Raw genomic sequence first — 12630 nt, 5'->3', positions numbered from 1 at the left:
TTCCATCCAGCAATTGGCCAATGGTTTCTTTACTGACAGATCAAGAACCAATTGGGAAGCAGGATCATAGCATCAAAACTACCCCTACAGGTGTCAGGGTTTAGGCCAAGCATCAGCCTTTCCTAAACGCTAGTGTCAGCCCAAGTCCCAGTTTCATGTTCAGTTTGTAAATATATTGAATTTTTGTTCTTAAATGAAATTTCAAAATAGCAATACTAACTTGTTATTTCAACTGGAATTTGTCTTTTTTTTTTTCTTCTATTCTAAATAGTCTCTGATGCAATGTGCAGGAGAAAGTATCTCTCTGTTTAAAAATAAGACAAATGAGGAATCAAGAATTGGTTCATTGAGAAATGTGATACATCTGTGTACAAGTTGCTTGTGTAGACATACCAAGGTAAGAGTGTCTTTTTAGTAGTATAGCCTATTCATGGGACATATTATTTAGTGGTATTAAGTTTTTGGTTCATTTATAAATTTATGCGCTGATCTAAAATTAAATTGAATGGTAAAGAAGAACATTCAGACAATATTGGTTTCTCATGAAACAATTTCATAACTTTAATTTATCATTACATGTATACATACACACATATACACACATATAAGTCTTTTATTGCGAGCATACTTTCATTAATTTATTGATTGTTAACAAGTATGTGATTTTTTTTTTTCATAACAACTGTACCACAAGAGATGAGTGCCACAAAGATAAATAACACCATCCCAGGATGGAACTCATTCTGCAGAATGCCAAAAGAGACAAATGACACTCGTACAAATGTTACTTCCTTTTACCCATATCATCTTAGGTAACAGTCGGTAGAAAAGTGCCTCTGTATGTCAACCTTGTTTGATTTTGCCTGTTGGGGTAACTAAACCAGGCTAGAGTGTTGCCAGTCATCAGAACAGTATTTGAAGGCTAGTACACAAGCAGCTGGATCTTCATAGCATATACTTCTGTTTTCTAGTATCATTCCTGTATTTAAATAAGTGTAGAAGGCATGAAATGATAGAATAAACCTCACAGTTAATTGCTTATTATGTTTAGGATCAATAGCTGGTACTTTAATAATGCATAAGCACAAAGATATTCACTTCATTTATATTTCCTTAAGAAAAGTGGTTAGGCTGTAGTTGATATTCTGGTTACTTTTTAGTTTACTGCTCTCTTGAAATGGACTTAATAAGTCCTGTTCTTAAAAATAAAGAAAGATAGTAGTGTATCTTAACTTATAACTTGACCTCAGTTATGAACTCCTATCTCCATTTCATTCAAGGTAGAGAAAACAGTATTAAAAAACTATGTATTTGTTTTATTTTTCATTGTTTGTATCTTTTTTCAAATTACAGCATACTCCAAACAAGATTGCCTCTGGTTTTTTCCTACGATTATTAACATCAAAGCTTATGAATGACATTGCAGATATTTGTAAAAGTTTAGTAAGTATGATTCCTTTTTTCACTAATAAATTTCTTTGATTCTGAGATGCAATAAAATTGTGTGGGGGGGGGGCGAGCGGTCGTGGGAGAGAGAGAGAGAGAGCGAGGGGCGGGGAGGGGAGATGAGCAAGCACAAGCAAGCAGGTGCATGTGACTGCAGTGTATGTGGAAGTCAGGACAACTCTGGGAATGGGTTCTTGGATCCAGTGATCAAATTCAGGATGTTAGGCTTGCATGAAAAATCCTCTACTCACAGACATATATTCCAGTACTAAGTTGAAAATTTTTGTTGAAATACCTAGTGAATAGGTAGGCATCTCATGGTATGTAGCATGTTGAATTTTTTTAAATAAATGTAGTCTTTAATAAGCTTATTGCATTAAGGAAGACATGTATTTGACTTCTTCCTCTTCCTCCTCTTCCTCTTCTTTTTAAGATTTATTTATTTCTTTTACATACATGAGTACACTGTAGCTACCTACCAACACACCAGAAGAGGGCATAGGATCCCATTACAGATGGTTCTGAGCCACCATGTGGTTGCTGGGAATTGAACTCAAGACCTCTGGAGGAACAATCAGTGTTCTTAACCTCTGAGCCATCTCTCTTTCGTGATTTCTTCTTAAGATCAGTAATTGGCAGAGTAGTTTAGTTGTCTTTTAGTTTCCTACTAAATAATTGAAAGATTCAATTTATTTTCCAATACATGTTCTCATTGTACAGCTTGGCTAGCCAAGAACTTATGTAGACCAGGGTGGCCCTGAACTCACAGATGTCTGCCTCTGCTTCCACTTCCTGAGTGCTGGGATTAAAGGTATGTACCACCATACCAGGAAAAATTATTCCTTTAAAAAAAAAATTCCAAAGTAAAGGAAACACCTTGTCTTCTAGGGGCATGTTTTTACTGTGGTATTTATACTTCATCTTCTGTGACATTGGACTTAGGTTATATATACGTTTTTGCTTTTAACTGTCCACTTTTAGTAGTTCACTGGGTGAAAAAATACTGTTTTTTATTTCATGACAATAATTTTTCCTTGTTACTGTACTTGTTTATGAGGTACATACTGCTGTGCTCTATTTGGCAGTCATGGTATTCCATTCTTTGGGAGTAGTACATGTATATCTCCAAAGGAGTAACACATTTAAAACAAAACAATCTACCTGTTCTTGCTTTTTTTGTCTGTCAGTTTGGCCATGTATCTTTGATAGTCATCCTTCCTAAGCCTCGCAGGCCGTCTGCTTAGGGGCACATACCCCTGCCAAACCCATCTGCTCTCTCTTAACGTTTCAAGTTACTTTCCCCTTCTAGCCAAAAGCTCTGCCACAGAGGCACCTGCATTTCTGCTTTGTCTCCTTGTATTTGTGCACTTGAAGGAATCAAGAGAAGTTCCAGAAAGGGACTTGCTTTTTCAAGGGAATGTATGAGAATTTTAGGGAGAGTTTTGTTTGCTTGTTTTAAGGTGAGATTTAGTTTTGTTGCCCAGGCTGGCCTTGAACACTAGGCTCAAATGGTTCCTTTGCCAAAGCGGTAGAATACAGGCACATGCCTCTGTGCCCAGCTCTAATTTTAATTTGGATTTTGGATTTGATTTGGATATAGGATATTGCTATTGTCCTACATAATAGTCCTAATAAATGATACTTTTTCTATGCTTCTGTCAATTTCTAGTGCTAACTTTTAAAATTTTTATTAAATGTTGCAAAGCATTGTTCTGTGTGGGGGGTAAATAGTGGTGTTTGAATATGTAAATACAATACAGAATGACTGCTGGACTTCGTTTTTATTACATTCATTTATTTTATATCTATGTGTGTATGTGTGTACACATGTGTCACAGTGTACATGTGGAAGTCAGAGAACAATTGCTGGAGATTGTTCTCTTCCTAGTATGTGGGCTCCAGGGATTCAACTCAGGTTATCAGGCCTGACAGCAAGTTCTTTTATCCCATGAGCCATCTTCCTGACCTCTGCTACTTTTTAGTAAACGAAATTATTTTTAAAGTTTTGTTATTATCCCACTGTCTAAACATATTCTAGTTTATATATCCACTTCCCTACAAAATGGTGAACTAAGATCCTCCTGAAAGAAATTGAAAACATCTTTGTTTCTTCCCTCTAAAGGCATCCGGCACAAAAAAGCCATTGGATTATGGAGAAGTACATTCAGTCAAAGATGATGGTGATGATGATGATGGTGGTGAAAGTCTGATGGAGGCCCAGGGTTCATCATCCACTGGTCTATTTAGTGGTTACCCTACTAGTACTGTGATCGATGCAAATGATTATGGAGAGAACCAGAATGCTGTTGGTAAATATTTACTGCTCTGAGTTTCTTTTACCATTTCACATTAATTTGGCACAGTAAGGGGCCTCATTGAAAAGACCTTTAATAATAATTTCATTTCCTGTAGGTATAGTCTATTCATTTAAGACTTTTATCACCTCCCCTCACCCCTACCCAACCCCCAGAGACAGAGTTTTGCTCTGTAGCCCTGTCCTAGAATTTACTATGTAGACAGGGCTGACTTATAAATTCACAAAGATCCATCTGCCTCTGCTTGCCATGATCTGAAATTAAGAGCATGTGCCACCATGCTGAGGCACTCAAAAATATATATATTGTTTTTATTCTTTTCTGTGTCCTTGTATGTTAATGTGAGCACACACGTGGGAAGATTGGAGTACGGTGTTCTAGGAGTCAGTTCTCTCCAACTGTGCACTGTGGGCTCTGGGTTTCTAATTCAGTTTTGTCAGCCGTGTGCAAGTGCTCTTACTTGCAGAGCCAAATTCAATGTTCTTCCTTACTATACAGTCTAAGCTACTCTGATTTAAAAATCATATTTATTAGTTTCTTATTTTATTCTTCATGGAAGAATTTAAATGTAAAACAGTTTAGAAGAAACTAAAGAATAAATTATTTGGACTGTGGAGAGCTGGAAAGATGTTTGAGGTTGTATGTGTCTCCTGGGCCCCTCTCCTAGTGTTAATAAGTGCCTTTTATTTTTAGGTGCTATGAATCCTTTAAGTGCCGACTACCTGTGTAAGCAAGATCATCTTCTTTTAGACATGCTCAGGTTCTTATGCCTATCTGTAACTGCCTCTCAGAGCCATCCTGTGTCTTTTAGAGGAGCTGATATTAGAAGAAAATTGTTAATGCTACTTGATTCTAGCACACTCGATCTTACTAAACCCCTCCACCTACATATGGTGAGTCAGAAGCTTTTGAGTTTGTCTGGTGTTGCCATGTTGGATTTGTGAGAGTGAAACAGTAACTTTGAAGGCTTGAGATTAATTTTTTGGAAGATAAATCTGAGACCAGTCATAAAATATATTGTGCATATGTGTGTGTGTTTCCCAGACCTAGCTGAAGCAGTCTTGCTGAGTATGTGGAGAAAGAGGTCATGCTGTCGTGCCTAGATTTCTTAGGTTTTTTTTTTTTTTTTTTTTTTTTTAACATGCTATGAGAAGAAGAATTGAAGTAGATGCTGAAGCATTAAAACTTGGGCTATTTTGAATATTATTTGGTGTAATTTTTATGAATTATTATAAACTGGAACAAGAAACATCTTCTTGAGCTAGGTTCTCCCTGTGTAGCCCAGGCTTGCCTGTACTAAATAGTCTTTCTTCCAAGTGCTGAGATTATGAGTGTAATTAGCAGTAAACAAAACATAGATCTTGACCATAAAAGTAATTTATAACATGAAATTTGTGGTCTGAATTTTGGCCCTTGAACTAATGCTACTATTATATACGTTCAGTTCTAATTCATAATTTTATGGCTTATTTCTTTTTCCTCTGCGCAAATTTGCAGCTACTGTGTCTTTATAAGACAAAATGAAAGCTTGCCTTTTCACGAACAAATAGTGAATTTGTTCGCTCAGTAACCTTCTATGAAACTAAGTTCTTATCATATGGAACATTGCCTTACCTCGTTCCCAGTAAACAGTTGGAAATAGCTCCTGGCCTGTTGAATATCATCTGGGTGTGTTCAAGGTTATATATCCTTGGTTCTCATAAACTAGCAGACATACCTGGTGAGTTCCTAACCATGTAATGGAATCCTTGTCATGGATGTCTTGAACTTGCACAGGCCTTCTCTAATGAAAATAGGTTTCATTGTATTGACCCTTGGCTTCATTCTTCATGAACACTAGTAAACTCTTACCCCAACCAGTAGGAGGAGTTATATACTTTCCTTAAAGTTTTGACGTTTAAAATCTTTTACATTCTCCGTAACATTATATATGACTCACATATTAAAGAGGATTTTTAACATTCTTTATATGATACGAGAGAGATATGAGAAATATCTCTTAGGGTTTTTTGCTGTCACTAGAAGACTTCTTTTTTTTGTTTTTTGCTTTTTTGAGACAGGGTTTCTCTGTGTAGCCCTGGCTGTCCTGGAACTCACTCTGTAGACCAGGCTGGCCTCAAACTCAGAAATCTACCTGCCTCTGCCTCCCAAGTGCTGGGATTAAAGGCATGCGCCACCATTGCCCAGCACTAGAAGATTTCTTAAACCTCTGAGAAATTGATTGCTTAGTTATAAATATCATTATAATGTTCACATATAACACAGCTCCTTGTGTATACAGTAACACATAGTTACAAACTTGCCATGGTGAGTAGGTAGGTTAGGATATTTTACTTTTAAGGATTAATCTTTGCTCTCCAGAATTCACTAGTTTTTTACCATTGAACTTACCATAGCAAGCATTATTCTGGGACTGTAGAGATATAGTATAGTCTCAGATTCTTTATCTTTTAGCTGCAGTGGTGACAGCAATAATCATTTATTGAGTTCCAGAAATAGAGGGTTATTGTTTCTACTCCTTGTCAGGTAATTGATATATCTCCAGTGTGAGAAAATATGTTCTCCATGGCACATGGTCAGGATTTTTTTAACCATTTGAGTTAAGGCTGTTATGCGGAGTTTTAAATCTAATACTTGACTTTAAAGATATTTTTATTATATGCTATGTTTAGAAATTTACAGCTATGTGTCTGTTTGAATTTGTTTATATATGATTTTAAAAGTAGGTGATCTGTAGGTAAAGCTGGCTTTTTCTTTTCTTTTTTTTTTTTAAACCACCTTAGTACTTAGTGCTTTTGAAGGATCTCCCTGGAAAAGAGCATTTGTTGCCAATGGAAGATGTTGTTGAACTTCTGCAACCATTATCGTAAGAAATGAAAGCCATATGCTATGCTCACTTTGAACTATAAATTGACAGTGTTGTTGTAACCTTATTACATTAAACCTTTTCTACCACAGCCTTGTATGTTCTCTGCATCGACGTGACCAAGATGTCTGTAAAGCGATTCTAAGCAATGTTCTTCATATAGTGGCAAACCTAGGCCAGGGCAGTGTGGACACAGAGAGCACACAGAATGCTCAAGGACAGTTCCTGACAGTGATGGGGGCATTTTGGTAGGCATAAGTCTCTTTCTCTAGTTACTTTTCTGCCTATGGATTCAGATGTAATCTCTGTACATTAGTGATTTTTTTTCTTGGTTATCTTACATAACATTTTGCATCTTTTAACAATAGTATACATAATCTGTCTTCCTCTACTTAATGTGTATGTTTGTGAATGATCTCTTGTATGAGCGAGGGTACACGTGTGTTGCTGCACTCCTGTAGCAGTCAAAGAACAATGCTGGGTGTCAGTCCTTAGTTTGTACCTGTTGGAAGCAGGTGTAATGTTTGCTGCTGCGTACACCAGACTACCAGGTCCACAAGTTTCTTCTGCTGCTGCTTTACATCTTGCTGTAGACATTTTGAGATTAAACATATGGATGCTTCTGCATCTACTTTACATGAGTTCTGGAGATCCAAACTGGTTCCTATACTTAATGAATGGCAAGTCCTTTTTCTGTTGAGCCATTTCCCCAGCTATGACTTCCATTCCCTGAAAAGCTACATTGTTTTTATAAGGCTTTATTTTCTACAGTATTTAGCATGTGGCCCTGTAAATTTGAATCACATAATAACTTGATATAGACATTATATAAAGTGCAACAATCCTAAAAACCAACTGAATTCTTGTTGATCCAAATGAACCATTTGGCTTTGTCACTATAGTCTCATAATAACATTTTAAACATCTTTTTAACATTTTAGTTATGGTGTGGGGGAAGTCCTGAGCATGTGCCATGGTGCACATGGGAAGGTCAGAACAACTAGTGGGAGTCAGGTTTCTCCTCCAGGGATTGAACTGAGGACCAGCGGGTGCCTTTACCCACTGAGTCATCTCACTGGCCCAACATTGGATATTTATAGATGATCACCTGCGTGTAACTTAGATGCCTCATTCTGTTTGATTAATAAATCAGTGTGGAACTTAGATTTAGATTCTCTAAATCTATGCTATAACTACTAAAACTTTAAAAGATACTCTGTTTATCTTTAGTTTGCCATAGCATGGGTGCTTGAAGTGTGTCAGTTCTAAGATACAAAAGGAATAATGTACATCAAGATGATTTTTTTTTAATTTAGCTTGAATTTTAGGGAAGGTAAATATACTGGAATTTTCCACATAATAAGAATTAATTTAAAATGAAAATTTTGGAAATAACTTGTGATAATGTTAATATCCATTGATTTTCTTTTTGTTTTTGCTTTTGTTTGCATAATTATTACATTGAAAATCTTACCTAATTTCAGGCATTTAACAAAGGAAAAGAAATGTATATTCTCTGTAAGAATGGCATTAGTAAAGTGTCTTCAAACACTGCTTGAGGTGAGTTACTCCATGTTACTAGAAAGTTCTTTGTCGGGATTGCTAAAGCCTCCTTTATTTCTGTATGCTAATCACAGATTTTTCTCTTAATTTTTTTTGTACTTAACCTCCATTGTTATTTTACTATAGGCTGATCCATATTCCAAATGGGCGATTCTTAATGTAAAGGGACAAGACTTTCCTGTGAATGAAGTATTTCCACAGTTTCTTGCTGATGATCATCATCAAGTTCGGATGTTGGCTGCAGGGTCAATCAACAGGTACTGAATGAAGTTGTCATGAAGCTCTCCTAATGCTGCCGACATCAGTGTGACACCTTTACCAGCCGTGATGTAACCGTGATTTACACTTAATCAGTACATGGATGTGCCTGGAATTTGTGTTTTTTCTTTAATCTGACAGTTCTTTTGCATAGATAGCATTATTTTCTCCAATTTACAAGTGAAAACTCTGGCTTTGAGAGGTAACTTGCTTGGTGCTATGGAGCTAATAATCCATTGATCTGAGTGATATGTGTCTACTCATGGCTTTATGTGTCAATAAAGTGGTTGTTCATTGATGATGAAATAAATGTTTTTGGAAAAGAAATTATATGCTGCTTTTAAAACATCAAAGCTGAAAACCGCATATTATTTAGACCTAAGTGACCAATAAAAGAAGGTCTACATAATGATATTGTCTTAAGTAGTCACATACTGAATCTACATGATTCTCAACCTGTGGGTCACGACCCCTTTAATACCAGCGGAAAACAAATATTTACATTATAGTTTATAACAATAACAAAATTACAGCTATGGAGTACCACCAAAAACAATTTTATGTCTGAGAGTCATCACAAACATGAGGAACGGTATTAAAGGGTTGCAGCATTAAGAAGGTTGAGAACCGCTGGTCTATGATTTTAGAACTAATAAATCCACAATTTGCATTCATTACAGTCATGTTTCCCTGAACAAGGTGTCTTCACATTCCTCATTTGTTTAAGTAAAAAAGTAGTGCATCATTGAGATTGCCAGTGGTTCTGTGTGGGAGTTCAAATCCTTACTGAACAGAGGTTAAAGCTCTCAGGCTATAGAGGATTGTAGTTGAGTGTTATAACTCAATGTAGTGGTGGCATGGGGTGGGAATCTAAATTTCAAAACATTCAAGAGTGGTCAGTAAGTAGGATTTGTTGGTCTTTTTGATCTCTGATTTGTTAGATATTTAATGTTGGGCTGTTTCAAGAAAAGTTAGCAAAATAAAGGAATCAGAAATAACAAATTGTAAAAATTTGATTTCTAAGAAAATCAAAGACAAAATTTATTGCAGAGTTGCCTTAAATATGTAGATATTATATGTAAGAGGCACTGATAACCTTTCTCCACATAGAATATTGTGCAAACTGAACATCGAAGCATTAAGCTACTCACTTCTGAGGTGACTAAATAGAACATATTGACAGAGAAGTTTGTGGACTCTTGTGATTCATGTTTGTTAAAAGGACAATGAATCTTTCTGACAGCCTGAGTTTAATGTTCAAATCTGACCAGTAGTTCAAAAATCTTTGTCAATCTTCTTTTCTTTTTCTTTTGTTGTTTGTTTGTTTGTTTGTTTGTTTGTTTTTCGAGACAGGGTTTCTCTGTGTAGCCCTGGCTGTCCTGGAACTCACTCTGTAGACCAGGCTGGCCTCGAACTTAGAAATCCACCTGCCTCTGCCTCCCAAGTGCTGGGATTAAAGGCGTGTGCCACCACTGCCCCGCGTCAATCTTCTTTTCTTACAAGAGACATCGGTTTATAGATTAACATTTAGCAGACAGTCTGAACTGCTAAAGTAGTCTTTTAAACCAAGGCCTGGTATCTTACCTCAGGGAGGGTTGGATTTTTGTTTGTTTGTTTGTTTGCTCTATAATATGGTTTGTTTTGATATTGTAGGGTTTGAAATAAATTTTTGGGTTTTTTTTTTAAAGATTATTCCAGGATATGAGACAAGGCGATTCCTCCCGAAGCCCGAAAGCACTTCCTTTGAAGTTTCAGCAGTCATCTTTTAACAATGCATACATGACAGCAGAGGCGGGAGTCAGAGAACTGGTAACTGTGGTGATGTGTATTTCTATGTCCTCTCACATGTAGTCTGTCTGTGTCATATTTCTCTAGCACACTGGAGACGAGAGTGTATTTATAGTTTATACTATATGGCTGGTCTAAGTCAGCAGTATGGACTGAATAAAATTTTTCTGAATGAAGTGTATAGGTCAGAATGAGTCCAATAATAGCAATTTCTTTTGCTTTAACTTATCTGTACTGTTTCTGTGAGGACAATCCAATTTAATGGAGATTTTGATTTTGATACATTAGTAAGCTTTAAAAGTTTTTTTTTTTGTTTGTTTTTTTTTTTTAGTTTAAGAAATCTTTAAAATCAAAAAGACGAACCCAAAACACACCAAAAATGCTGTGGGTGTGGTGGTGTGTGTCTCTGGCCTTGCTATTCAAAGAGTGAGATAATGTTGGATTGTAGAGTGATTACAACTAGTTAAAAAATGTAGATAAGGGGTTGGAGAGATGGCTCAGTCATTAAGAGCACTGACTGCTCTCCCAGAGGACCAGGGTTTGATTGCCAGCACCCACATGGCACCTCACAATTGCCTTTTGCTCCAGTTGCTAGGGATCTCGTGCCTTTTTCTGATCTCTCCAGGCACTGTACATAGACATACACAGGCAAAACGCCCACATACATACAAATAAATATTAAAAATGAAAATGGATCTCTGTTGGGAATGTTCAAAAATAATTGATCATTAAACTGAACGAATGTCATTCTATTTGCAAGACTTTTGTGTTTGTTTTCATAATATAGGTGGTGATAATTTTTGAAGAAGAATGCACTGTACAGATGTCTTAATAATAAAGGTCCTCAGAGCAGCAGCTGTAGTGGGAGAACTCTTGATACTTCTTGTTCTCATTTGCTGTTTGCTCTGTAAACTATTTAACACCTTGTTAAAAATTTTTTTCCCTTTGGTAATTGTTTCCATTAGACTTAAGAAATGGAAGCTTTTTTTTTTAACTGTAGAAAAGCTTGTTTCTCAAGTCTTTTTCTCTTAGCTCATTATTGTAGGATTCAAAGTTGCAGGCTGCTTAGAGGTCAGAGAATACTTGAATTTGAGCTTGTTTGGTTGATTTATGATTTGAAGATATTTATGTTATTATTCTTATGATTTTTTTGAAGCTATGTGATTCTCAGAACCCAGATCTTCTGGATGAGATTTATAATAGAAAATCTGTATTATTGATGATGATAGCTGTGGTCTTGCACTGTAGCCCTATCTGTGAAAAACAGGCTTTGTTCGCGTTATGCAAGTCTGTGAAGGAAAATGGACTAGAACCTCATCTTGTGAAAAAGGTATGGTGCGTACGGTCACATTGTATGTGGCTTTTGACACTTAGAAACAAATTTTTTAGACTTGGAATATTACAAGCAAGCTTAATTGTGTGTGTGTGTGGGAGAGACAGAGACAGAGACCGAGAGAAGAGTAGAGTTTGTGTATGACAGAGAGAGGGAGGGAGAGAGAGAATGAGAGAGAGAGAGAGAGAGAGAGAGAGAGAGAGAGAGAGAGAGAGAGAGAAAGAGAGAGAGAAAGAGAGAGAGAGAGAGTGTGTGTGTGTGTGTGTGTGTGTGTGTGTGTGTGTGTTGAGGCCTTGTACTTAGTAAATGCTCTACTACTGAGCTATATTCCCCTCCAAAGCCAAACTTGATAATTCTGTAAGTGGTGTGTTAATTTGTATTCAGTGTGACTTCTTGTTCAGTTTAAGAGCACTGTATAAAGCATTCACTGAGAATACACAATAGTGAATGGTCTGTCTCCACACAGTCCGTATTCTCTGGAACAGTGTTTATTGAGGAAAACACTTGGAGATATTTGGTTGCTTTTGCCTCATCAATTGTGGAGCAGCACATTGGGATTTAACAAGGCCAGAAAACACTTGAGGACAGTGTGGCCTTTAGGTTACATTTAGCAAAGAGGCCTGGGCTCAGTCGTTTCAACAATACCATCCCATTTTTGTAGAATATGGTAGCCTTCCCTGTTCTTACACTACAAGTTCATTATTTAGGAACCCTTACAGGTTCCTGTTGCAGGCTTTAATGTGGTGAATATGGACTGATGGGCAATTAACTTTTTACAAGCCTGGGTTTCATGGAGCTTTATTGTAGGTCAGTCTGCAGGGAATTGATCTTAAATGAGTTCACCTTTTACCTATTGGTATTAAAATGAGAGTTGGTAAGAATTATTTTATTATACTACCTGATTATACAAGTGGTGTGTTTTGGGATATTTAAAAATGTGGATGTGGGGCTGAAAATAATTTTTTCCTTAGACTTTCCTTTGAAATATAGTCAGCTGTATAAAATTAGAATATTAGTTGTTTAATGTTTATTCTGTGTTTCTATGTGCTGATGCTATGCCA

At 36.5% G+C, this 12630-nt stretch overlaps 1 protein-coding gene across 3 annotated transcripts in view; it reads left to right on the top strand.

Annotated features, from left to right (window-relative positions):
* Atm (ATM serine/threonine kinase) overlaps window positions 1-12630 on the top strand; it is a 104608-nt gene that overhangs the window by 28693 nt on the left and 63285 nt on the right. For 2 of the 3 annotated variants that reach the window (XM_076925224.1, XM_076925225.1), the window contains 10 exons: window positions 272-397; window positions 1354-1443; window positions 3569-3755; window positions 4455-4654; window positions 6545-6627; window positions 6720-6875; window positions 8112-8187; window positions 8317-8447; window positions 10137-10257; window positions 11393-11566. In XM_076925224.1, coding sequence (XP_076781339.1) covers window positions 272-397; window positions 1354-1443; window positions 3569-3755; window positions 4455-4654; window positions 6545-6627; window positions 6720-6875; window positions 8112-8187; window positions 8317-8447; window positions 10137-10257; window positions 11393-11566 — 1344 coding nt within the window. Of the gene's footprint in view, window positions 1-271; window positions 398-1353; window positions 1444-3568; window positions 3756-4454; window positions 4655-6544; window positions 6628-6719; window positions 6876-8111; window positions 8188-8316; window positions 8448-10136; window positions 10258-11392; window positions 11567-12630 lie in introns of those variants that run through there. The other variant, XM_076925226.1, reaches the window with a different exon arrangement.

This window comes from Arvicanthis niloticus, chromosome 26 (genome assembly GCF_011762505.2).
Source record: "Arvicanthis niloticus isolate mArvNil1 chromosome 26, mArvNil1.pat.X, whole genome shotgun sequence".
NCBI lineage: Eukaryota > Metazoa > Chordata > Mammalia > Rodentia > Muridae > Arvicanthis > Arvicanthis niloticus.
This window is presented reverse-complemented; position numbering and strand designations above follow the sequence as displayed.